The sequence below is a fragment of the Bos indicus genome, chromosome 3 (assembly GCF_029378745.1).
Source record: "Bos indicus isolate NIAB-ARS_2022 breed Sahiwal x Tharparkar chromosome 3, NIAB-ARS_B.indTharparkar_mat_pri_1.0, whole genome shotgun sequence".
NCBI lineage: Eukaryota > Metazoa > Chordata > Mammalia > Artiodactyla > Bovidae > Bos > Bos indicus.
Window position 1 is genome coordinate 95221988 of NC_091762.1, and position 25243 is coordinate 95247230.

Here is a 25243-nt window from a genome sequence, read left to right on the forward strand (position 1 = left end):
TGCTGAGTAGCAGCAAAGTGTCAGACACGACTGAGCGACTTCACTTTCACTTTTCACTTTCATTCATGGGAGAAGGAAATGGCAACCCACTCCAGTGTTCTTGCCTGGAGAATCCCAGGGATGGTGGAGCCTGGTGGGCTGCCATCTATGGGGTTGCACAGAGTCCGACACGACTGAAGTGACTTAGCAGCAGCAGCAGCAGGACATGTGCATTCGATTTTTAAAGTTACTTAGTTTCATTATAAAAGTGGTGCTGTTCTGTAAAAGAAATGATGGAAACATCTTAGGGAAAAAAATTGCTAACATTTCATCAGTGCTTTTTAATGTCCTTTACACTGTCTCAGTCATTCTTAGTAGCAACACTGGGAGGTAGATACTGTCATTCCCATTTTATTGATGAGGAAACTGAGGCTCATAGAGGTTAAAGAACTTTCCCAAGTTTTTCCAACAAGTGATTGCTAAGCTGCATCTATAGTCCAGGGTTGTCTGATTTCAAAACTCCACACCACCTAGGCCACACCACATCACTCCCTGCCACGTGGTACTGGCTTTATGCACAGCTAAGGGTGACTCTGGAAGCAGAGTCCCAGTCATATTTGCAGTTTAGAAAGGTCATTGTGAAAGTGACAGGTCCCCCATAGATGGGTTCCCCTCAGCCAGAGTTCCCCCTGAATGCTGGAGCAGGAAGTAGAGGCCAGCTCTGACTCCTGTCTGCTCTGAGTGACCGCCTTGCCCTGCCTCCACTGCCCCACCCACCTCACCCTGACTGAGGGCTGGGTAGGAGGGTTTTCTGTTTTCAGCAGGTACGAGGGTGCCCCAGCTCTGCCCATCACACACTAAGGTAGTGATTTCCAGGCAGACTGAAGTGGAGGGGTGGGAAGGAAGGGGAGAGTGGGATGGCTGCAGGATTGACACCCCTTCCCACCCTTCAGCTCTCTTCTCACTTTGACTTCAAGCCCCCTCCCACTATGCTAAAGATCCTGGTGTTCATTGTCACTAGCCATTCTCCACACTCTATCCAGCTCGACTTCCCCACCCACCCACCCCCACCTGCAGCACAGAAGAGGAGGCCACCATCACTACTTGGGAGCCCAGGAATATTTTGGCCTGGGCCCCAGCTGGGAGCTTGGAGCAGGAAGGCCTTAAAGACATGGAGACAGCCTACAGAGAAGTGGGGACCTCAGTCACAGCCAGGGGAAGGGAAAGGCTTGGCAGATTGCTTTTGCAGAAAGTATTTCTGTCTTCTCCCAGGTTCCTGGGAGCAGGAAACCAGGTTCCTCTTTTCACTGTCTTCACTTCCTTATCTGTCACATGCAGATAAGAACTTCTGGCTCCTAGAGCTGGTAGGAGGATTGAGTGAAATAATGCAGGCATCAATTTAGATAACTTGAAGTGATATTCTCCCGGCAGTGATGGGTATTTGTCAGTGCTATTATTAAGTCCAGTGGGACTGATGTCTCCAGCCCACCTCAGCTTCCCAGCCAGCTGGGATGCCCCCACCTCACTCCTTCACTTATAGGCCTTGCCAAGCTTGTCTTCCACACTTGCCCCGTGATGGTTGGCGCCCCCTCCTCACTATGGTGCCATGCCTCCAGCCCTTTGCTCACACTCTGTTCCCCTTCTGGGACTGCTTTGTCCATCTAGTCCTCACTTCAGGGCCATTGTACCCAGACAACTTCCTTGATTGCCCCACCCTCACTTCTTGGTCTCGTCAGCCCCCTGTGATGCCCATGAGCGCAGCCCTGATGACTCTGGTTGTCAATGCCTCTGCCTTGTGTAGCCCTCAGGGCAGGCCCAGGTCTGGGTCCAGTCTCTTTTCCCCAGGGCCTAGCCCCAGGTCTGGAGAGGTCACTGCAGACCTGCCTCACCACAGTTAAGGGGAAGGGATGCTGAGGCTGCCAGAGAAGGGAATATGTGCCTCTGTGTTGTCTGTCTGTCTGTGCATCTTTCTCTCCAGGTAGACTGAGGACGCAGAACCTCTCTCTTGATGCGGGTAAAGATGGTGGTGGGAGTGGGAGTGGGGTGTGCACAGAAAGGGAAGGTAGGCTCTTGTTTCTGAAATTGTTTAGAGATGGACAGAAGCCAGGACAATGGACTTGACTCCCTGGGGCTGAGCTGGTGGGCACTGGCTTAGGCAGAAACTTGGGTTAGAACCCATGCTCAGGCATGTGACCTTGGCCAAGCCACCTCTCTCTGTGCCTTAGTCTCCTCTTCTGAAGTGGGATAATAATTCCACTTCACAAAGCTTTGTGAGCGCTCAAGGAGAGGACAGCAGTTAAGTGCCTGGGGCAGTGGGTACTCATTGCCTTTTCGCTGATTCACCAGCAGAGATGAATGGACTGAACCCCACTCATTAGGCTAAGCCTTGGGCGCAAAGGAAGACACTGTCCCCACCTCATGAAGTGGGGTCTTTTTGGCTTTATCCTAAGGGTGAAGACAGTGAAGGCCTTCAAGTCTGGAAATGACATGGTCAGGTTTGGGTTTTAAAAAGCTACCTTTGGCTATTACATTATCCCTTAATAAAACTACCTAGATGCTGGATGAGTTACAACATTCATCCTTTAACATACATTCCTGAGAGTCTGCTGCAGTAACAAATCCCTCAAGCCAAGAATCCCTCAAGCCAAGGGAGCTGAAATCAGGCCGATAAATAAGATGAAGCCACAGCAACCTGGTGGTATTTACAAGCTACAGAAACCTAGAATCTTGAGTTTTAATGACACTTAAAGAATGGACTTCCCTGGTAGCTCAGTGGTAAAAGAATCCACTTGCCAGTGCAGGAGATGAGGAAATGAAGGTTTGATCCTGGGTCAGGAAGATCCCCTGAAGAAGGAAATGGCAACCCACTCCAGTTTTCTTGCCTGAGAAATCCCATGGACAAAGGAGCCTGGTGGGCTCCCGTCCATAGGGGGGCAAAAGAGTCAGACATGATGTAGTAACTAAACAACAACGACAAGGAATGGGAAATAAGGACTCGCGGCTGCCCAATGGTGTGAGGAGTTGGAGCTTCTCCTCCCTACCACCCCACCACTACATGAATGTGCCACCCTCAAGGGTGTCTTCAGCATGTAAGGATACTGACTGGGAAAAAAATACCCACACACCACAAAGGGAGACAACAGTTCTGGTGGGGACCAAGGGGCTCCCTAGAAAATTATACATACCAGTCAGCTCTCACACAAATTTCAGGTTTGAATATACACTACCTCTGTGGTCCTGAAAATGCTAAACCAAAAAAGTAACGTAAGTGGTCTTAGGGTGGTAGCACCACAGGGAACTTGGCTGAAGTGAATGCAAATGCTCTCTGAAGAAGTGGGTTCTCATTTAAAAATCCCTTTGGGATCAGTCAGATAGAAGCTTGTGGTAAAATGAAACATACAAGGAAACGAGGTGCTGTGAACAATAGATACCAGAAGCAAGAAATAGCAGAATTAGAGTCTACGATCCTAGAGTGATGAAACACTGTGATTGTGTTTAAAATGTGGAAAGAAATCAAACACGGACTTGCAACAATAAGCAGAGAACAAAATACTGCCAAAAATGACCAAGCAGATTTGAAAAAGAACCAAGTAGAATTTATGAAGGTGAAAAATAAAATAATTGAAATTAAAAAAACTCAGTGGACAGGATAAGCAGCAGATGAGACATGCTGCTAAGTCACTTCAGTCATGTCCAACTCTGTGCAACCCCATAGGCGGCAGCCCACCAGGCTCCCCCGTCCCTGGGATTCTCCAGGCAAGAACACTGGAGTGGGTCGCCACTTTCTTCTCCAATGCATGAAAGTGAAAAGTGAAAGTGAAGTTGCTCAGTTGTGTCCGACTCTTAGCGACCCCATGGATTGCAGCCCACCAGGTTCCTCCGACCATGGGATTTTCCAGGCAAGAGTACTGGAGTGGGGTGCCATTGCCTTCTCCAGATGAGACATACTTAAAGAGAATTAGTGAAATGAAAGATATAAAGAAATTAAATCTAATAGAGTGAGTGAAAGAGATGGCCAAGAAGAGAATGAAGAGAAATGAAGCACAGAATAAAATGAAGTAACAGAGAGAAGAGTTAGGAATGGACAGGAGTAGAAGGTGGAGTCTCCCATCAGACCTAGGTAGAGATGGTAGGGGCCTGGACTGGAGGCCACTGGGTATAGAAGGAGGTGGATTAAGAGATTTTCAGGAGATAGGACTGAGAGGGCTTACTGATGGAGCAGATGACGGAGGCCAGTGGGAGGATGTGTCAAGGATGACTACTAATATTTCTGGCTTGGGAAACTTGATAGCGGGGTATTGTTTATTGAGATGAGAAATCTGGAGAACAGATTTGGGAGAAGAAACAGTTTTGACCAAAAAACATACTTCATTTTGCCTGCGAGGTTCTGCTGATGCAACACAGAGTCCTTACAGCTGGGCCTTAAGATAGGTGTAGGACTTTATCTGGTGGAGAAGGAACTTTAACTTTTAAGGATCTTTTTGCAGTAAGATCATCAAGACTGTTTTTGGAATCTTCTCTATGTAAAAGAGGCCCTTGGAGAAGAAACATTCACAAGAAATCAAACAGGACTTTTGGGATCATCTTTCATCTTTTAGATGGTAAACAGGGTCAGAAAGATAAGGAATTTGCTCTCAGAACCCAGGGCTCTTCATTTATTCATTCATTCATTTGTTCATTCATTCATTCACTGACAACCTATATTTATCAAAAGCCCATTTTGTACCAGATACTAGACACTGGTGATACAGTAGTGAACAAAATGAAGATTCCTGCCCTCAGGAAGCTTATATTTTAGTGGAGGGAGACAGATAATAAACCCAAAAATAAGTTAAAAAAAAAAAAGGTCACAGAGTGATAAGAGCTATAAAGCCATAAAGAGGTATAAGGGGGACTTCTGGTAGTCCAGTGGTTAAGACTCTGTGCTCCCAATGCAGGGGGCTGGGGTTCAACCCCTGGTCAGGGAACTAGATCCCACATGCTGCAACTAAGAGTTTGCTTGCCACAACCAAAGATCCCGCACTCCACAACAAAGACTGAAGATCCCGCATGCTGCAAATAAGACCTGTGCAGCCAAATAAAAACAAATAAACTTTTTTTAAAAGAGGTGTAAGGACTGGAAGGAGGCCAGGTATACTGGAGATGCTATTGGCTAAGGTGGCTCTTGAATGTAAAGCCCCCTGGGCAGCTCTTACAGGGTGGCTGACCATTCCAACCCATTGTGACAGTGCCTGTGGGGTTCTAAAGTGCAGGCCAGAGGAGGCCAGGAGAAGGCCTAGAGAAGAAGGAGGAAGAAAAGGACTGCAGTGGAACTTAGTGGGTGGGCTGTGCCCCCCAAGTGGGGGCAGAAAAGTCCAATGGGTCAAAAGGGGCATGGAAGGTAAGATAAATTTATTCCTGAGGCTTCCTTGCACCAATCCCCAAGACCCTATCCTCATCCCCTTCCCAATCCCCCCACTGGGTATCAGATGACATTCTCCTTCCTCTCCCCTCTCCCACCTTTAGGAATACTCAGAGGTAGGTTCAGATTGTCCTGTGTCCTAGTTCAGAGGGGGCAGCCTGGAGGAGCTCATGACGCATCCAAGGATCACCAGGGAGGTCAAATGGGTGCTGGGAGGCTCTGTTCCAGCCAGGACAGTTGAACCTTTCAACCAAGGCTCTTTTGAGAGCTTCCGGGTCATGCTCGTGTCTCTCCCACCAGGACTCCTGTGAGCAGCCTCCATGAGGCCCTGGACCAGTGCATGACCGCCCTTGACCTCTTCCTCACCAACCAGTTCTCAGAAGCACTCAACTACCTCAAGCCCAGGTGAGGCTTAAGCCCAGATTGGAGATGGAGGATGTGTATATGTGTGTGTGAGTGTGTGTGTGTGCACGCGCATGCACATATGTGAGTGTAGGGATGGGGGTATTAGATGGAGACCCAGAAGTCTTACATGAGAGGAATCCAGTGTAACTAAATGCTTTCAGCCTTCTGGGTCACTCCGACCTCTGAGAATTCCATAAAAATGGCTCAGGATCCCCATTCCATAGCCTAGAACAACCAAGCCGTCCTCAGGGTCACCGTGACTTCCTTCTCCTCAGGTTCTTGTGGCTTCTTCCACTTTGACTTCTTGGTCCTACAGAGTCTGGCTCTAAAATAGCCCCTTTTAGGTATTTTCCTCCAGAGTACTACAGACTTGAATTGCTTTCACTGAAGCCTTTAGGGCAATGATGACAGTCAGTCGTTTAGCCATTTCTTCTAGTGTTGACTGCCTTATTTCTAAATAATACACTTGGACTGCTCTTTCTTTACTTACCTCTTTTTTCAATTTTTTTTAAAAACTGAAATTAAGTTGAAATATAATTCACATACCATGAAATTCACTCCTGTTACTTTTTACTTTTACATATCATCTAATGGTTGCAAGGGGCTGCCCAGGTGGCTCAGTGGGAAAGAACCCCTCTGGAAAGCAGGAGACATGGGTTCGATCCCTGGGCTGGGAAGATCCCCTGGGGAAGGAAATGGCAACCCACTCCAGTATTCTTGTCTGGGAAATCCCATGAACAGAGGAGCCTAGCAGGCTACAGTCCACAGGGCTGCGAAAGAATCAGATATGACTTAGCAGCTAAACAACAAATGGTTGACAAGAACTTAGCTTTCTTAAACCCCTGCCACACCTCCCTTCCTTCCTCCTGCTCCTATCATTGTATCACAATATCTGGCTAAATTAGTAATCAGTGTTTTCATTATTATAGCTATGTAATTATGCTCATCGCAGAGATAAACCTTACCTTGTAAGATTATATTTTCTTTTTGGAGTTAATAATTGTCTTGTTTTTTTCATTTGCCTAATTTGCTATATGTTTATCCTGAGCTCTTTATAGCCACTCCATGAAGTCATGAGGTTTTCTCTAAATACTCACATATATCAGGGAAACCCTCTCAGTCCCTCCTTTTTCTGGAAACCTGTCCCCTGGAGGACAGGCCTGTTTACTGGCCACCTTCCAGCTGGCTCCTGGAATCCCCTTTACTTCTCTCCAGTTTGCTTGGCCTGGCTTTTTCTCTCATATCCATATCCTCCCTCCTTTGGTTAGAGTGCATCCTCTAGAAGTTTTCTAAGAGAGTGTTGCATGAATATAAGCTTTCCTGCTCAGAATTTTGAAGGCATTGTTTTCTGCCCTGTTTCCTGGCAGGTACTGTAGCCAGGAGAATCCTAATTCTTCTTTTGTGGCATGGGATCTTTTTTCCTCCTCCAGACATGTTTAGGATCTTCTCTCTTATTCCTGCAAATCTGAAATATCACAATGATGTGCTGGAGTATAGGTCTGTTTAATTGGAATTTTTTTATTTGAAAACTCAGTTCTAGGAAATTCTCTCGTGTGATCCTTCCACATTCTGTTTCTCTTTCCTGGACTTTCTTTACATCAGCCGCTAGGCTTCCTGGTCCAGTCCTCTTCTGAGCTATTTATCTGTGCCCTCCCCACTGCATTTCTGTATCTTTTTTCCCCCCGATTTTTGGGAGAGTTCCTCAACCTTATCATTAAATCCATTGACTTTTCTTTTTTTGTGTGTAATCATATGATTAATTCCCTAGTACTCCTCAATGTTTTCTGAATGTTCTTTTTCCCTAAAACATCTTATTCTTGGTTTATGGGTGCACTGTGTTCTTTATATCTATATTTAAAATATGAGTGTCCTGAGGATGGGGCCTGGCATGTAGTAAGCATTCTAATGAGTATTTATTGCTGTTATTATTATCACAGAATAATTATCTCTTCTGAAAATATTTTGTTTTTTTTTTCCTACATAATCTTGGCTTTCTCAGTGTTTCTTTTTTCTTTAAGAGGGAGAATCCTCTCACCGTGGTGGGGAGGGGCTTTCCTGAAACACCCATGGTCCCTGGCTGGCTGTCTGGTCATATTTAAGAGCAAGTTCACTCAAAATCCAATGGGAGGGTCTGGCCCAAGTAGCCTTGTGATTGGTGGGATCAGCTTTTGGATGAGCTGGCAGAGAGCGGGTCCCAGATGTTAGCATTTCAGGAAAAGAACGCCACGCCCACCCTAGCACCCCGCCACCTTCTTCTACGTGGGCAGAGAGCCCTGGCAGCCTGGGTCCTGGGGTTGAGATGGGGCCGAGGTGGGGTCTAATCGGGTCTGCCGCCTGCTGGCCTAATCCCCTCTTTTCAGCTCTAGGTAGTCATCTGCCACAGCTGGCTCCCCCAGAACCGCCCTCCCCACCAGCTCCTTGGGAGAGCGAGTGCTGGGGCAGGGCTGCTGCTTTCCCCAAGCCAGTCCTGTTCAGTTTCTCTAGACCTGACTGACCCATCGCTGTCCTGTCTGGGGTCAGCGGCCCAGCTTCTGAGGGGGCAGTGCCAGGGCTTGGTGGACATGAGTCGTACAGTGGTCCACATGCCCCCACACCTCAGCCCACCCTCTGAGAGGATCTGGCTTGAGATGGGGCAGGACCGGTTCTGCTTAAGAGCGTGGCCATCGTCAGAGGCAGGCCAGGCTCCATCCTGCCCCATCACTGAGTACCTTCCAGTACTTCTGGAAGGCGCCCTGGCTCCCCTTCCCTCCTGGTCACTCCTTGTCCCTAAGCAGCTCCTCTCTGCCACTTCACCCCCCAAAGCCCTCCTCCCTCTCGAAGCCCCCTCCTCCTTGAGGGGCTGCCTCACCTGCTCTCACCTCAGGAGGGTACTTTCCTAGGGAGTCCTGAACTCAGGCCCCTAGAGGCAGCACAGAGAGAACAGTCTTCCTGTGAGGCCACCTCTACCTCATTCATGAGACACTGTAGCCTCTATTTATCTCAGCACCTGCCCCATTCTAAAAACGGGTCTTTTCTTTCTTTCTACACTTAAGAGCCTCCCCCTCCACCAAACAGTGCTCGTCATTAGCATACACCCCACCCCTTCTTGTGACAACCAAATAATGTTTCCAGAAGGGAGGTGTGGGGAGGTACAGGAGATATCTTTCTCTATCACTTTGAAGAACTACTGGTCTAGAGAAAATAATTCTTGCTGTAACATGACCTCCCCTGCCCAGGTGTAGCCACTGAAGCTGTGAAAGATGCTGGGGGTCAGCTTCATTCACCGTTCGTGTTGTACACATGTGTCTCATTTACTGTTATCCGTACTTTGCCCTCGGGGAGTAACTGGGCTCACCAGGCTTCCCACTCCCACCCCTACCCCCAGTTTTTGCTTTCCCTTTGTCACGTCTTTGAGTAGCTTCTAGTTTATTTTACTTCACTCCATGTCTGCCCCTGAGCACTGTCTCTGGAACATGGTCACTACTCCACTCATTTGATGAAAAAACTGGTCATGGCTGATAACTAACAGAACCACGATTGAAATCCAGCCCCCCTCAGCTCCTGGGCCTCTTGGGCCATCTTGGATCTCAAGCAGGTGGAGGAGTGTATCTGGCACAGAGGTCTCACGCCTGCCTCCTCTTCCAGGTGGGAGGGAAGGAGGTAGAATAGGGTGTGCGTGTTGGGGACAGATGTAAACATTCTTGAATGTTTACGTCGGATCTCAGTTGCGGCACGTGGGATCTTTTGTCACAGCTTGAGAACTCTCTAGTTGTGGTGCAGGAGCTTCAGCAGTTGCAGGACCCAGGCTTAGTTGCTCCATGGCATTGTGGTCCCCGGCCAGGGATTGAACCCACGTCCCCTGCATTGCAAGGCAGATTCCTAACCGCTGGACCACCAGAAGAGTTCCCTAAGATTCCTTTGAGAGAGGAAGTCAAGTCCCTTGCTGAGAGTAGGGGGTGACAGGGATTGAGGAAAAGTTGATGAGTAGTGTGATGGGCTGAGGTTGGTGATCCAGCTCAGGCTGTACCTGTCTGTGTGGTGGTGGCTCCTTCCCTTCTTGCTCGGTGGCAGCGCTGTGGAGAGAGTAGGCGGTTTCTTGTTTTCTGGGCCCAGGCTCCTAAGCCAGTGCTCCAGGGGGCTGGAAGGCTCAGCAGTGAGGGTTTTGACAAGAGAGTGGGTGACATGAGGGAGCTTGAGGGGTCAGGAAGACAGGACGGGCTGGAGGATCAGGCAGTGGGAGTGATGAGAGTGAGTGCAAAGGTGGGGAGCCTGTGGTTGGGAGGCTGGGTGTGTCATGCAGGACTCCAGAAGCAGAGCTGTTCTGTGGGTTGATGATGAGGTCAGGGTGTGACCCATGGGATGCGGCAGTTGGGCACCCGTGACCATTTCACTTGGCAGCACCTCATGAGTAACCTCGTGTGCATGGCAACATGTGGGGTGCTGGGGCTGCAGGACTGAACAGGGTATGGGCTGTCCTCAGCGCTCCTCAGGGAGCCAGTGAAAAACCGTAAAGGGTGGTGCTGAGAGCTGTACGAGGACCCCAACTCACGTGGGAAGGGGCCGGTCAGGAAGGCTTTAGGCCCAGCCCCATAACTTCCAGGGTGCATTGCAACATGAAAATGTAGAATCCTTTGTTTAGAAATTATTAAGGATTTCAAAACAATGACAGCAGAGCATTAAACCAAGCATGGACCCCTGCGTGACTGCACAGATGGCATACCCATGAAGCCAGCCCTGGAAGTCTTCCCGGAGGAAGTGACATTTAAGCTGAGATAGGCTGGATGAGAAGGAGTCAGCCGGATAGAGAGGGCATTTCCAGGCAGAGAAGCAGCCTGTGCAAAGGCCAGGCAGAGAACGAGGGCCTAGTGTATTTGAAGAACAGAGACACTCAGCCTGGCAGGGGTGGGGAGAGCTGGAGTAGGTCCCAGAAGAATGAGGGCTGAGTGATGGAAGGTGGGCTGGGGATACAACTGCCCCTGGAGGTGAGTGAGCTGGAGAGGAGTGCAGCAAGGTGGGTCTGAGAGGCGCTGGGGGGCTTCCATGAGGATGAAGGAGAGTGGCTTGGAGGCGGGGGGGTCTGTCTGCCTTCCAGCCTAGAACAGCCTCACCCAGAGAGGTCCTCTGGAAGTCAGGGTTTAGACTGGGACTGCAGGGAGGTCTCCAGAAAGAGCAGTAGGGGTGGGATCAGAGTCAGCCTGATGGTGAGGACAAAGATGACAAGGGCCCGAGTCATGGCTACTGGCAGGAGGAGGGAAGGGCTGGAGGCACTGGGCTTACTGGACCTCCAGGTGGCCGAGGAGTCCCCGACCCCAACGTACGGCTCTTCCTATGGATCTTCAATGCTCTCCTTCTCTCGACAGCTGGTCTAGGCCTGGCAGAGACCCCTTGGGCATTGTGTCCTAGAGCTGGGTCTAGCTCACAGGGAAGGGGATCATTGCTTCCAGCGGTCCAGTCACCATAGGCACAGATAAGAACTTTGTGGAATGCAAACTAAACTTGGGGTGCCTGAGGTCTTGGGGGGCCGTGTTGTACCTCTGTGCCCTGAATCCCAGTCCAGACTACAGACTTGAAATTCCACTTTGCCTGCCAGCTTCCCAGGCAGGGTCCTTCCTACTGGGCTGGGCAAGTGGAGCTGAGTCCTGGGCCTGGGACTTGAGGGTAAGGAGGATGAGAGTTAGAGAGGCTGAGGGAGGGAGTTATCTGGGATGTGGGTCTTTGTGGCTGCCAGGGAAACCCTTCCTAAAGGAGAAAGTTTTTATGCAGGGCAATGACCCTTAACCCTGGCAGGACCCAGAGGGACTTAGACTCATATTTCTTGAGTATCAGCATTGTGGCCCCAGCCTGGATACCCAAAACTCCTGGGAGAGAATTATTGTGTCCATTTTACAGAGGAGAAACCTGAGGCTCAGAGATGCCTATAGAACTCACCAGGATCACACAGCTGGTAACTAGTGCCTGTGTCTGAGATATTCTGAAGCTTGAGTTCTGTCCCCACGACAGGCTGCGACTTCCTTTCCACAAGCCACTGCCCTCCAACAAGCAGTTCTAGCAAAGACCTGGGAGGTGTCCTGACAGCTACTAGGACTGGTTCTCTTCATAAACCTTTGACTTCTAAGGATAATATCACCTGAGAATCACCCAGAAGTAGAAAAGCAACTTAATTTACAGAGGTGTTTTATGAATGAGAAAGGCAGGAAAATGTGTGAAGTCGTATAATCTATAACAGTCTATAAACAGCCTATAAACCTTAGTCATCTCTGTCTCCTGTGAAGTTCCCAGCAGAAGCCTGGCAATGAGGAATTTGGAAAATAATTAACAAGGGAGTGTAGGGAAGGGAGTGAAGACTGCTGCAGCATCTACGGTGTGCCAGGCGAGGGTAATCCCTGGCCAGTCCCATGGGGACTCTGGTGGAGCAGCTTTATTGTCCCTATTTTGCAGAACCATAAATCAAGGCCCAGATGTGTTGTGACTTCCCCAGGTACAGAGAGGGACTGGGTCCCATCCTTCCTTGCCTGTTGCTCTCTGTATGTGTTAGACTAAATGCCGTCCCTCTCCCTCCAACACCCTTTAGATGAGAGGTCTAGGGCCATGGAGGAGCAGGGAGAGAGGAGGGGGAGGCTTCCTGAGCCCAGCTTGCACTGTCACATTGGTGCTAAGACAGAGATAAACCCACACAGCTCTGACCTTGAGATGCCCACCGTCTGGGAAAGAGCTGAGTGTCTGCTGATGTAAACTCAGCGTGGCCCGTACCTCCAGCATAAACGCATGCTCCCTGGAGCAGGGGCCCCAGTGGCCCTTGAGGCATTCAAGCACCTTTACAGATGAATCAGGGGGTGTAGGGTAGAGAATGGGCATTTAATGCTGTGGGAACAGCAAGGGTAAAGGCCTGCCGGAGGGAAAGGATGGAATTTTCCTGAGGTAAGCATGTATGGTTCAGTGTGGGTAGACTTGAATGTGGGCAGATATTGAGGCAGGAGCAGAAGTGATAGGAGAACTGGGCTGGAGGGGTGGGCAGGGCCTCAACTCCCAGAGTTATCTCATGGGAGGTGGAAGCCCCAGGTGGGCTCAAGCAGAAAGTGATGTGGTCAGGTGATGGGGTGGGGAGAGGCAGGAGGTAACGAGGCCAGGGCAGTCCAGGCACAAAGATGGGTAAGCCTGGGGTGGGGTTTGAGGATAAAGGAGACCCTGCAGACAGGACTTGGGCTTGGCCTGTGATGGGTAGGGGAGAAGGCGAAAGATGGCCCTGGTGCAGGGAAGTACCGCCTCAGGTCAGCATGCTGCTGCTGCCATCTGTATAGAATGAATGAGAAACTGAAGCTCAGATTTGGAGAGTCACTTAGGGTGACGCAGCAGGAAGAAGAGGAGCTGGGATCCGAGGCTGCCTGAGTAGCAGTGGAAGGGTCAGTTGTTGGGTGAGTGCATTCTGCTCTCTGGACCTGTGTTCCCCCACAGTGGGGGAGGGGATGGTGAATGATGATTTGGGCTCAGCTATCTTGAAGTTCTAGGGGTTGATGCTTTTATGTCCCTTCTCTCTGGCAGAACCAAGGAAAGCATGTACCACTCGCTGACTTATGCCACCATCCTGGAGATGCAGGCTATGATGACCTTTGACCCCCAGGACATCCTACTTGCTGGCAACATGATGAAGGAGGCGCAGTCGCTCTGTCAGAGGTCAGGTCCATGGGGCAGGCAGGGATGAGGGGTTGTGAAGCATCCATTTGTCACTTTGGCCTATCCCAGTGCCTAAAATACCACTATCAGTCCTGCTCCTTTTGGCTCAAAAGTGTGTCCCCAAGTGCTCAGAGCTGTCCCTGTTGGCACTGCCTCAGGAGCCACGTTGTCTGAGCTGGTCACTGAGAGCTTCCTGGGTCAGACTGGATTGGGAGGAGATGAATCCTGGCTGTGGTCACGTAATAATTCTCTGACTTTGGGCAAGTCCCTCTGTGGATTCAACTTTCCTCATCTGTAAAATGGGTGTGATGATAGAATTGTTGTGGGAACTGCATAGTTGGTGTTCAGTGCACATTAACTGCTTGAATGCATGAATAAACAGACCCTCAGTGTTTGTGCACAGGTAGAGTCATCATTCACTGGGACACACTCCAGCCTGGCCTAGGCCAGTCCCTGGCCTGGGCTCTGTTCGCCCAGATAATCATCAGACCCTGGCCCCTCTGTTGCCTGAACGGCCTGATCAGGGAGACGCAGGCACAGACAGTGACAGCTCAGCATGATGCAGGGCAGCTCATAGGGTCGTGGGGGTCCAGCCTGAGGAGCAGGAAAGGCTTCCTGGAGGAGGTGACGTCAGAGCTGGGTCCTGTGGGGTGACCAGGGACAGGTCAGGTTAGACGGAGCAGGGGAGGGGGCTCCATGCAGAGGCAGCAGCAGGGGCAAGGGCATGAAAAAGCCTGGATTTGGGGGAGTTTCCAGGAGCTAAGTATGTGGAGTCCTCTGGGAGGGGCACGGGATGCTGTTGGAGGTGCCTGGGCCCCCTGCTCACCTCCCTGAATGATATGAGGCCCTGTTTTTCTCTGCAGGCACAGGAAGAAGTCCTCTGTAACAGATTCCTTCAGTAGCCTGGTGCACCGCCCCACTATGGACCAGTTCACAGAAGGTGTGGCATCTGGGGTGTCCTTTCAGCCCGCTGATGCCAGGTCGCCTGGTTCCAGGCCCGGGAAGGGGCAGGAAGGGGCAGTTATCCTCCTCGTTGTCACCCAGGGGGCTGAGCCCTGGCCCAGGCACTGAGACACTGATGGGTCAGACCTGGGGCCTTTTGAGGACTGGTCTCATGTGTGGGGGTGGGTGGGGAGCAGGTAAGACTCAGTTACCTTACAGCATTACCTGCTGAGGGCTGCAAATTGAGGAAAGAAAATGCTGTCAAAGGAGCTGTCACTTTGCTCCTCAGGCTAGGGTGGACTTAGGGCTGTGTGTGCAGTTAGGTTTCGTGGTTTAAAGACCATAGTAATCTAAGGTGCCCAGAGGGGACTGTGGTTTTAGAGCCTGACACCTTGTGATGAAACAGCTGGGGGCAGTAGCAGAGGTCTGGGCTGCCAGGGCCACACTGCATCTTTGTGCCATGACTGCAGTCCTAGAGGCAGCAGCAGCCAACCATAAGCACTTGGGGAACCTTTAGTGGGGGTGGGGGGCAAATGGCCATCCCCACCTTGAGAGCCCTTGATGGTTCCAGCACAAAACATTGCCCTCGATGGTGTCTCTCTCCTTCAAACTTGCCATGGCTCCATGCTGCCCACAGGACCAAATCTGTAAGTCTCCACCAGTGCGTAAGGCCCTTTCAGCCAGACTTCTGCCCCTCATTTTCCTTGTCCCCTCAGCCTCTCCCCGCTTCACCCCATTTCAACCTTCTGTGGCTCAGCTGTCCCCAAACATCTGAGTTGTTTGACTTTCCTGGGCTTCTGCCAAGAAAGCTCTTCCTGCCTCATGCTTCCATCCCATTTTCAACTCAGATATCTTTCTCCTGGAAGTCTCTCCTGAGTCCTCCAGCTGTGTCAGTTCTCCTTCCTCGCTCCCACAGCCCGTGGCTTCCCTGGTTTCATCCGTTCATCCCAGTGCCCTAGGAGTGTTGGTGCACAGCACCTACAGCGATGCCTGGAGGGCAGGAGAACAAGTCCCAGGGCCCCACGCTGACTTCTAGGGGGATGCAGGCATGGGGAATGTAAGCTAACTGGGACAGTGTTGAGGGCCATGTGTGAAGGAACCTGGTGACGGGGCTCCAGAGGCAGTGGGCAGGTGCTGACTCAGGCTCCCTTTGCCTTTTGGGAAATGAGATGAGGAGGTGACCCAAGTCTCCTGCCAAGAGTCCCAGGAGGCCGCAGGGCTTTGGTTTTCTCCCCGCAGAGGAAATCCACGCTGAGGTCTGCTACGCAGAGTGCCTGCTGCAGAGAGCGGCCCTGACCTTCCTGCAGGTAGGAACCCGCTGTCTGTACAAGCAGCCTGGGGGTTTCAGAGGGTGGAGCACCACATCTTAGCCCAAAGGATCTAGAGAAGCCATGACCTGTGGGTGAGGCAAGGACCAAGGCACAGTCACCCCAGCACTCCTGGCCCTGGGCAGGCTCAGTGGCAGAGGTGACGGGCTTTCCCTCTGCACAAGGGGCACACGTGTTCCCACCCACTGATGGGATGCATGTCCACCTTGTGACTGCTGGTTTCCTGCTGTTTTTGTGTCACGGGAGTGACAGACATTGTCACAAAGCCTGCTTCACATTTGATTCATTCAACAGACAAGTCAGAATGAATCAAACTTGATTCATTCAAGAACTTGACTTGTAGCACCTGCAGCACACCATACTTTGTATACACTGCAGGGTTGTCGTTTTTACATACCTTATACACATTGCATGTTTGTTTCTGCCTACATTTGCATATTTTATTTAACCATCACCTCAGGCCTGTGAAAGGGAGAATTAGGGGGAAGGACCTACCTTCTCAGGGTCATATGGCTAACAAATGGCAGAGTTGGGGTTTAAACCAGATCTGGCTGACTCAGCCTAGAGTAGGAAATGGCAGCCACTCTAGTATTCTTGCCTGGAGAATCCCAGGGACAGAGAAGCCTGGTGGGCTACAGTTCATGGGGTCACAAAGAGCTGGATGTGACTAATCACATGCCTTCTGGCTGACTCAGAGCCTGTGCTCTTCACCATAGAGAAAATTGTGAGACCCTTTGGTTTTACCAAAAAGCCTGGATATAGTTATAAATATATGTGCATATATATTCAGTCTCTTCAGTTGTGTCCAGGGATCGAACCCACGTCTCCTGCATTGCAGGCAATCATCATGTAATAGGTGTATTGGGGTGGGAGAGGCACATATAAATTTTATCATTGGGGTGTTCTTTATTTTTGTTAGTGATATTTCTATCTTTTTGGACCTCAGATGATTAGAATTTGATTAATCTTAGTTCTTCATCAGGATCACCATGAATGGCCTTTTATTTCCTTTGTTTGTATACTCTATTATTATATATAATAAATAAACACCCATGAACCCCACCCCCAACCAATCAGAGAACAGAACCCTGCTGGCAAGCCTCCTTGCCTCCTTCCTCCCTTCCCCCGGGGGGAGACCATTACTTGGAGTTTTGTATGTATCATCCCCACCCTATTTTTTTAAAAAAATGGTTTCTCAGCTTCCTATTCCTGTCTGAACACCAAATTGCTATGTTTTGGTTGCCTTTGAGTTTCTTAAGGCCTCAAACTGTGTGGGACTTGCTTTTTTTACCCAATCACACAAGGCTGTGTTTAATACTCCTTGCTGTGAACATGCCAGTTTGTTTATCCATTCTCCGGCTAAAGGACATCTGGGTTGTTTCGGTCCTTGGCTACTGTGAACAGTGGTGCTATGAGCCTTCTTGAAATATGTCCGTTTTTGTCGGGTGTATACATGGGAGCGGAACAGCCAGGTGGGCTGTAGGTATTGGTGCTTCTTTTTTTTTTTCCTGCATCGCGTGGCATGTGGGATCTTAGTTCCCCAGCCAGGGATCAAACCCATGCCCCTTGCAGTGAAAGTGTGGAGTCTTAATCACTGGACCGCCAGAAAAGTCCCCAGGTGCTTGAAATTACAAATGTGATAAATACCTGCTTGTTGTGAAAAAAAAAAAAAAAAAAAATCCAAAACCGAAAGTCTCCCTTCCTTCCCCACAATTCCTCTACCTGGAGGAGACACGGTTAACTGGTGGGAGCATCTCCTCCAGGCCTTTCTCCAAACACATAGCTCATGTACATGTGAGCCTGGTAAAGGAGGTTGTGGTCCAGCCCTGGGCATTTTGGAAGGCTTGTTTGGCAAGCAAGACCCTCGTCTTAAGCCCCCAGGGTAGAGTGGGGAGGTCTAGTTTAGCTGACCTCGGACCCCTACCCATGCAGGGCCCCTCATAAAGTGAGGCCCAGGGAGAGCCAGGAAGGATCTGGAGCCTTGATGATCCTCTCAAGCCTGTGGCTAACCACCCAGGCCTGGCTCTTAGCAAGTCTCCCTCCTGCAGGACGAGAACATGGTGAGCTTCATCAAGGGCGGCATCAAAGTTCGAAACAGCTACCAGACCTACAAGTGAGTGGGACTGGCCTGGGTGGGGGTGGATGTGGCATTGGGGGGCACAGCAGAGCACAGCATCTACTATCCTGTGCCCCTCAGCCTGCATTGTGGGAGGTAGAGGGTGCTGGCTGGAGGCAGGAGACCTAGAATGCTTGTGACCTCACATTTCTGCAACCTGAGGACCTCAGTTTTCTGGAATATTATTCCCCTGGTTTTCTGGGTGTATCTGTTCATTTGGTCCCCCCAAGTGCTGTCTTTGTGCCTAACTCTGAACTAGGGAAAAATAAGACATATTCTGCACAAGCAGCTCGGTCTGGTTGAGGTAGGAGAAAGATGCAGGAGCAATAATTTTGAGGACAGCAATAGATGTTAAGGCCCCATCCAAATGCCACTTTCCCCAGGAAGCCTTCCTTGAACCCACCAATATGTAGAAATGGTGCTTATATATACACACCCCCTCCCGAGACTGGGAGCTCCTCGAGGGCCAGGTAGGTTATTTCCATGCCGGCTCAGCACTGGGCCACACATAGGGCCGTGTTTATGGAGCAAAGAATGAAGACTTAATCCAGAGCACTTCTGCCCAACATGGCTCTGCAGTCCTTGTCTGTAATTCCCAGACCAGTAAAGCTCTGAAAGGAATTAACCCTCCCTCCTGCCCCCAGTTTGGCATTGAAACTCCTTTTCCATTAAAAGTGGACTTGAATTGACTCGAGACTGTTGCCATTACTTTGCCCACTTAATGTGAGAGTTTTCCTGTGGAGACACTGTGAGGTTGATTTCAAGGTATTGCTGGGGTATAACACGCCATGCAGTATATGGATACCATGCTCCTTTGTGTGGTCTCTGCTGGAATTGCTCAAGGAAACCAGACGTGTGTTCTGGCCCCTCCAGTCTCCCTACCTGCTGCCAGAGTGATGTTTTCAAAGCACAAACCTTGTCAGGTCACTCCCTGCCAACTCCCAAGACCTGTCTTGCTCTTAGAATAAAGTCCCAGGTCTTTGCCGAGTCACTCCTGGGAGCTCCGTTTGTTCTTGTAACCATATCTCCTGTCCCCCTCTGCCTCAGACATTTGGGCCTTCCCTCAGTTTTTCAAACAGGCCAGCTCATTCCTACCTCAGGGCCTTTGGACATGCTGTTCTCTCTGCCAGGAACACTCTGTGCAGGCTAGCTCCTTGTTCCTCAGGTTTCAGCTCAGATGTCAGCCCCTTGAGGAAACCTTCCCAGCACCCCAAATGAGGTCAGGCTCCAGGGTTCCCCCTCTTCCTGTCAGTGACTTGATGGGGGTCCGTCCCTGAGAGGGGAGAGTTGTGAAGATAGTAGCTTGACAGCTTTGTGCCCTGCCGTCCAGAGAAGCTCAGTCAGTGTTTGCTGAGTGAATGCTCTTGAGATGCTCATGGCCTGCGGAGGAGGCAGGTACCTCTTTAATTTCCCTGTCCTGCCCCAGGCGGACTGGCATATGTATGTGCTCAGAGCTATGGGTGACCAGAAGGAAGAGGGTTGGATTCCGACCAAGAAACTCCAGGAAGACTTCCTTAAGGAGGTGCTGTTGGAGTTAGCCCAGTGTTCCTCATCTAGGGCCAGTTTCCCCCCGATGAGACATTTGGCAATGTCCAGAAACATTTTGCTTGTCATACTGGGGGAGGCTGCTCCTGACAGCTAGTGCGTGGAGGTCAGGAATGCTGCTAAACTTCCTAAGATGTGCAGGACAGCCTCCCTCCCCCGTAGTCTGAACAAAGAATTATCCAGTTATCCAGCCTAAACTTATCAGTAGTACTGAGGTTGAGGAGCTGTTCTAGACAGAATGCAGAGCACAAGCCAATGCCTAGAGGTCAGATGAGGCGGGTGTGCGAGAGCTGACAGAGCTGAAATTCAAGAGCAAAGGGTGTGTCATTACGGTGGGAGATGGGGCTAGAGGTTCCTCGAATATCGGCTCTCTGGATTGCCAGACAGTTACACATCTACCACCAGGGAGTTCTGAGGTCAGTAAGAAGTAGGGGCCACTTGGCCCCAGCTGGAAGGGGACCCCGCCCCCCAGCTGTGGCTGAAACAGGCTTTGCCTCCCTCCACAGGGAGCTGGACAGCCTCGTGCAGTCCTCACAGTACTGCAAGGGGGAGAACCACAGGCACTTTGAAGGAGGGGTGAAGCTCGGCGTGGGCGCCTTCAACCTGGTGAGTGGGCGTACCTCCCCGTGTCCAGCATCTGGGTTCAAGGTTAATCTCCCCTGCACATCACTGGCTACACTGGGTCTCTGCCAGGTTACTGTCCTGGGCCCCGGTGATGAAGCAGACACACTGCCGGCCTGGAGGTAACTCATAGCTGGGGTGGGAGTGGGGGCTGGCCATGGCTCCATGGTCCCTTCTGTACGTTTCTTCCTGAGGCAAGTTGAAGCTTGAAATCAACTATGGCGACAATATTTATAGCATCAGAAATTGACAAACACAAGACATCAGGGCCTTTTCCTCCCCAGAAAGCTGGTGGTTAGACATTGACCAGTGGCTGGGAAGGAGACAGGCCTGGAAACAACCGGTGACCCACGGGGAACAGAAAGCCAGAACTTCTTTCTGCAGGAGTTGGGGAAGGTTCTGGGGAGCAGGGAGTATTTGAGCTGGAACTTGAAGGATCCACAGGTAAGGGAAGTTTTTCAGGCAGAAAGAGCATTCTAGGCAGAGGGAACAGCGTGAACTGAGTCAGGGAGGCTCAGAAGAGGTGTGCCTGCTCCTGGGAGGAGGAGCTGCTCTTGGATGATTCGGACTCCTGGCCCTGGGTGGCCAGGGACTTCCCCCAAAGTGTGTGTGGTGGGCGGTGGCTCCTCCCCTATAGGCAAAGCCTGTTCAGATGGGGATCCCTGCCCTTCTCTGGGTTTCAGATTCCTCATTTGTAAGATGGGAGCAGTGATTCTGGCCCAAGTGCTGAGAAATACAAGCTGCAGAGTGCATCAGATACTTTAGCAGGTTGTAGCTGGACTGTCTTGGGCTCAAGAAGTGGCTCCACTTCTGATCTGTGGAGCCCTGGGCATATTCTGTCACTTATCTTATGCCTCTGTTTCTCCCTCTGTCAGACATAGCAGTAAATCCCTTCTTTGCAAGACTGTTCCGAGATTCAATGCAATGAATCTCCTGGTACAAAGCAGGGATTAAGTGTAATAACAATAGCTAACTGCTAGGTGCAACCTCTGTTACGCGCTTCATGTGTATTAATGTGATCCGTCTGGTAGGGGCTATTTTTATTTCCATTTTACAGATGAGGAAACTGAGGCAGAGAGAGGTGACCAAGCTGGGAGTGGTGAGGTTAGGATCGAGACGCAGTCTTTTCCTTATTGTCATGTTGTAGTGCCTCTCTCCATCAGTGGGAGCTGGGGGCGGCCTCATGGGCATTCCAGAGATGGGCCTGCACCTCAGGGATCACCCCCAGGACTGTGGAGGTCTGCATTTGGGAGGGGTGGCCCCCACCCATCATGAGTTCGCCTGGCTCTCTCTTCAGACGCTGTCCATGCTTCCTACCAGGATCCTGCGGCTGCTCGAGTTCGTAGGGTTTTCAGGAAACAAGGTAACCACCTCCCTCCTGGGGCTCCCAATCCTCAGCCCCAGGGCTGGAGCTCAGCTGGTGGGGTGTGGCTGAGGGGCTGTGGGGCCTTAGCGCCAGCCCTGGCTCAGCGCCCCCCTCGGTGTGAGACCCTGGACAAGGCCCAGGCCTCTCTAGGCCTCAGTCTGCTCTCCTGCTAATGGGACCAGTGATTGCTGTCAGGCTCTTCTCAGGGTGGAGAGGCTCTAGGGTGAGGGTGGGTATGAAGAGCGGCTCCTGGGGTCCTTTAGGGGCCTGGGGTCATCATCTCTATGTCTGGCAGGTGTTAGGAACCTGGTTCTTCTCCCCTCAGATAGCCTTGAGCAAGTCCCTCCCCTTGGGACCATTTTCTTATCTAGGAGATGCCCATGGGGAGCCCTGCTGTGCACTGGGCCTTGAGGTGGAAACCAGAGGACTCAAGAACCCAGAGGCTTTACTGAGGGCAGGACCCTGAGTGCCAGGTAGCAGATCAGGGAGGGCTCCCTGGTGGAGACCCAGAATGGTACAAGGAGCATTAACCTGTAAGTCAGGAGCCCTGAGTCTGTCTAGCCTCATCCCCTTCTTCCTGTGACTCTGAACAAAGACTGCTGACTGCCCTCTCCACTGATCAAATCAGTGTTTCTCCAGCTTGGACTTTCTCCAGCCTTTCCTGATTTTTTGCCATGTGCACAGACCTCTATATTATTATTTACATATTATTTTTCTCAAATGTGGTTCTTATTTTTTTTTTTACTTAAATTTATTTAAAGGAAACATTACTACACAGAGAACCCATATTATGTGGCGTGGTAAGAGCATGATCGTAACAATAAATACTACAGGACCAAGCAGTCTTCCTTGGTCCACCAGATTGTGTAGCCTGTTTCTCTTTGTGTGGAAGACAGCTTAGAGCAGGGTGATGCTGCACGCTCCAGCACCACACTGAGGCTTTCTCCTGTAGCCTGAGGACAGACGAGTACTGGGAAGGGCCGCTCCTCACCTGGGACCCTGCGCTTCTTCTCACCTGTCCCAGGACACGTACAGGCTTGGCTGCCCTCTGTGGTCCATGGCCTGGGCCCAGGGAAACACTCGTTAGAGGCTCTGAAAGTCCTCAGGTGTTTTTTTTTTTTTTTTTTTTTATAAGAAGGCCCTTGGGTCCCGAGTAGGATCTCAGGATGATGATGGAAGAACACGAGAAAGTCTGAGAGGTGGGACAGGGTGGCCTGGCCAGGAAGAGAGGGTGGCAAGGCCGGAGCAAGAGGGACCTCCTGCACCCACAAGCTCTGGCTTCATCTTTATCCCAAAGTCAAGGGGGCTGTGGAGGGTTTGCAGCAGGGGTGAGGCAAGTCAGATGTATCTGTTAGAAAGATCAGGAACACACTCTAGGATAGGCAGTGGGGCAGAAACTGCCGGTGGTGATACAAGCATAGTCTGGCTTCTTGCTCCTCCCCAGGCAGGCTCTGGAGCCTTCTCCTCCTGGCAGCCTTCCCGGCCTGCAGTTGCTATGGCCCTGTCTGTGCCCTGAGCCTGGGTTAGGATTATCTACCTCCTTGTCATTTCTACTCCCCGACCAGACCTGGGCTGCTCACGGCCTTGGCGCCCAGCATGGGGACTGAGCAGGCGACTATAGGAGGAACGGGGAGGGGCTATTAGGGAGGTAGGGGACGCCCTTGTCTTTGCCCTGGCTGTGGCCGTGGGGTACTCTGCCCCCAGCAAGATGGCTGAGGTGCTGCGAGGGACGGCCTCTCGTTCCTGGTTGCGCGGCCTCCAGGGCTCCAGGCTCGGAGCCCAGCGATCTCTGGCCCCTTCCGCAGCAGTGGCGCCCTCACAGCTGTCCAGGGACCTCCCTGCCCCTCCCCTGCCCCAGGTCCTGGGCTGGAGCGGGGGGCGCTCAGGCCTGGCTGCCTCAGCTGTCCCCGTCTTTCCCCCAGGACTACGGGCTGCTGCAGCTGGAGGAGGGGGCGTCGGGGCACAGTTTCCGTGCCGTGCTCTGCGTCATGCTGCTGCTCTGCTACCACACCTTCCTCACCTTCGTGCTTGGTAGGAGCGCCCCCCACAGTGAGCGCCAGGGCCTCTGGGCTTTGACTGCCTCTTAGGGCAGGGGTGAGAGGGCAAGGGGCTGCTGGGCCCCCAGGATTGGGGAGGGGGCCCTGAAACCAGAAACAGTAGAACCGCAACTGTCCAGGGGCCTGGACACTCACTTCTTTACAGTGTGACTGGGTTCCAGACTCGATGTTCTCATCTGTGAAATGGAGGTGGGTCCTGCCCACCTTGTAGAGGGCATGAGGATGCTGTCAGCCCTAGTGTCTTATTCAGTCCCCACATCACCCTGGAGACAGAAGAGTTAGCATCCGCATTTCACAGAGCAGAAATGGAGGCCCTGAGAAGCCCCTGGCAGGTTGCTGGGAGGACCACCAGGGAGGATGGTGACGAGTCCTGTTGCCCCCCCCACCCCCTTCAGGCACCGGGAACGTCAACATCGAGGAGGCAGAGAAGCTCTTGAGACCCTACCTGAAGCGATACCCTAAGGTGAGCCTTACCTCCTGGCAGACACCCGCAGCCCACATGTGCCCTGTGGACCCCCACAAACCCAGATACGTGTCATTGTAGGGCGCCATCTTCCTGTTCTTTGCGGGGCGGATTGAAGTCATTAAAGGCAATGTTGATGCGGTAAGTAACAGGAGTCTGAGCCAGTGCTGGAGGCCCCTCAGGTCTCCCAGGACAGCAGACACACAGACAGGAGACAGGCAGACTGGGAGGAGGGGCTGAGAGAAGACCCACGAAGGGAGCAGGCCCAGGAGAGGCGCTGCCAACGACTCGAGAGTCTGGGAGGGCGAGGGAGGAGGTGGCAGTGCTGGTGAGTGGGATTGGCAGGGAGAAGGAGGGATACAGTGCCCTTGAGTAAGGCAGAGAGGCGAGAGGGTCCACTGTCCAGGGCAGGGTGACAGGCTGGAGCCTGCTGCCAGGGGCGAAGCAGGCGCCTGGACGGCCTGACTAAGGATCTGGGCTCCAAGGTGGGAGGGAACCGTGGAAGGGGTGAGAGAGGGGAGGCTTACCACCCTGGCAGAATCCCCAGCACTAAGCCAAGGCCCAGGACAGACTCCGTGACTCTCGGAGTTCTGGTGCTTCCTGCTGGTCCTGGCTGTGGTTCCTCAGGCCGAAGGACAGACGCCCCGGGCCGGGTCACTCTGTGGAAGCTGCCGGAACCTTTGGAGTTTGCTCTGAGGCAGAGACATCATTATATCACTTTAACACTTCCCACTGCTTATTATGCCTCTGTTATAGCTCTGTCCCGCACCCTTTCGCTTTGTGCCGAAAGACTAGAGTCCCTAGGAGGGTTGGTAACTGGGCCCAAGGTCATGTAAGACTTTGAGGATAGAACTGGGACTGGAGGCCACACCCGCTGTCTCCCCGATGCTGCTGCTCGCCTTGCTCCTGAGGCTGGCATGGGGCTGGGGCTGCTGTGGAGCTGGGCAGGGATGGAGGGTCTGGCGGGGGGTTGGGGCGGACGGCTGGGGCTGCGGGATACTGGCAGAGGCTCAGTGCTGGGTACCCACAGGCCATCCAGCGGTTCGAGGAGTGCTGTGAGGCCCAGCAGCACTGGAAGCAGTTCCACCACATGTGCTACTGGGAGCTGATGTGGTGCTTCACCTACAAGGCCCAGTGGAAGATGGCCTACTTCTATGCAGACCTGCTCAGCAAGGAGAACTCCTGGTCCAAGGTGGGCTGACACCACATGTTGGGGGAACAGGGAGACCAGAAGACCAGCCTAGACTGGCCATGAGCCCCCAGACCGGGACCAAACCCCTAACTGAACACAGAGATCTCAGCTATAGTTTAAGCAAAACCACAAATTCTACTAGACCTCAGGGTTGGAAGGAACTAAAGACCACGGGAAA

At 51.7% G+C, this 25243-nt stretch overlaps 1 protein-coding gene across 4 annotated transcripts in view; it reads left to right on the forward strand.

Moving 5' to 3' along the window:
- TTC39A (tetratricopeptide repeat domain 39A) overlaps positions 1 to 25243 on the forward strand; it is a 50618-nt gene that overhangs the window by 13059 nt on the left and 12316 nt on the right. For 3 of the 4 annotated variants that reach the window (XM_070786554.1, XM_070786553.1, XM_070786556.1), the window contains exons 2-12: positions 5681 to 5785; positions 13304 to 13435; positions 14299 to 14375; positions 15617 to 15684; positions 17754 to 17818; positions 19873 to 19972; positions 21285 to 21350; positions 23276 to 23384; positions 23806 to 23873; positions 23955 to 24014; positions 24904 to 25065. In XM_070786554.1, coding sequence (XP_070642655.1) covers positions 5681 to 5785; positions 13304 to 13435; positions 14299 to 14375; positions 15617 to 15684; positions 17754 to 17818; positions 19873 to 19972; positions 21285 to 21350; positions 23276 to 23384; positions 23806 to 23873; positions 23955 to 24014; positions 24904 to 25065 — 1012 coding nt within the window. Of the gene's footprint in view, positions 1 to 5238; positions 5360 to 5680; positions 5786 to 13303; positions 13436 to 14298; positions 14376 to 15616; positions 15685 to 17753; positions 17819 to 19872; positions 19973 to 21284; positions 21351 to 23275; positions 23385 to 23805; positions 23874 to 23954; positions 24015 to 24903; positions 25066 to 25243 lie in introns of those variants that run through there. The other variant, XM_070786555.1, reaches the window with a different exon arrangement.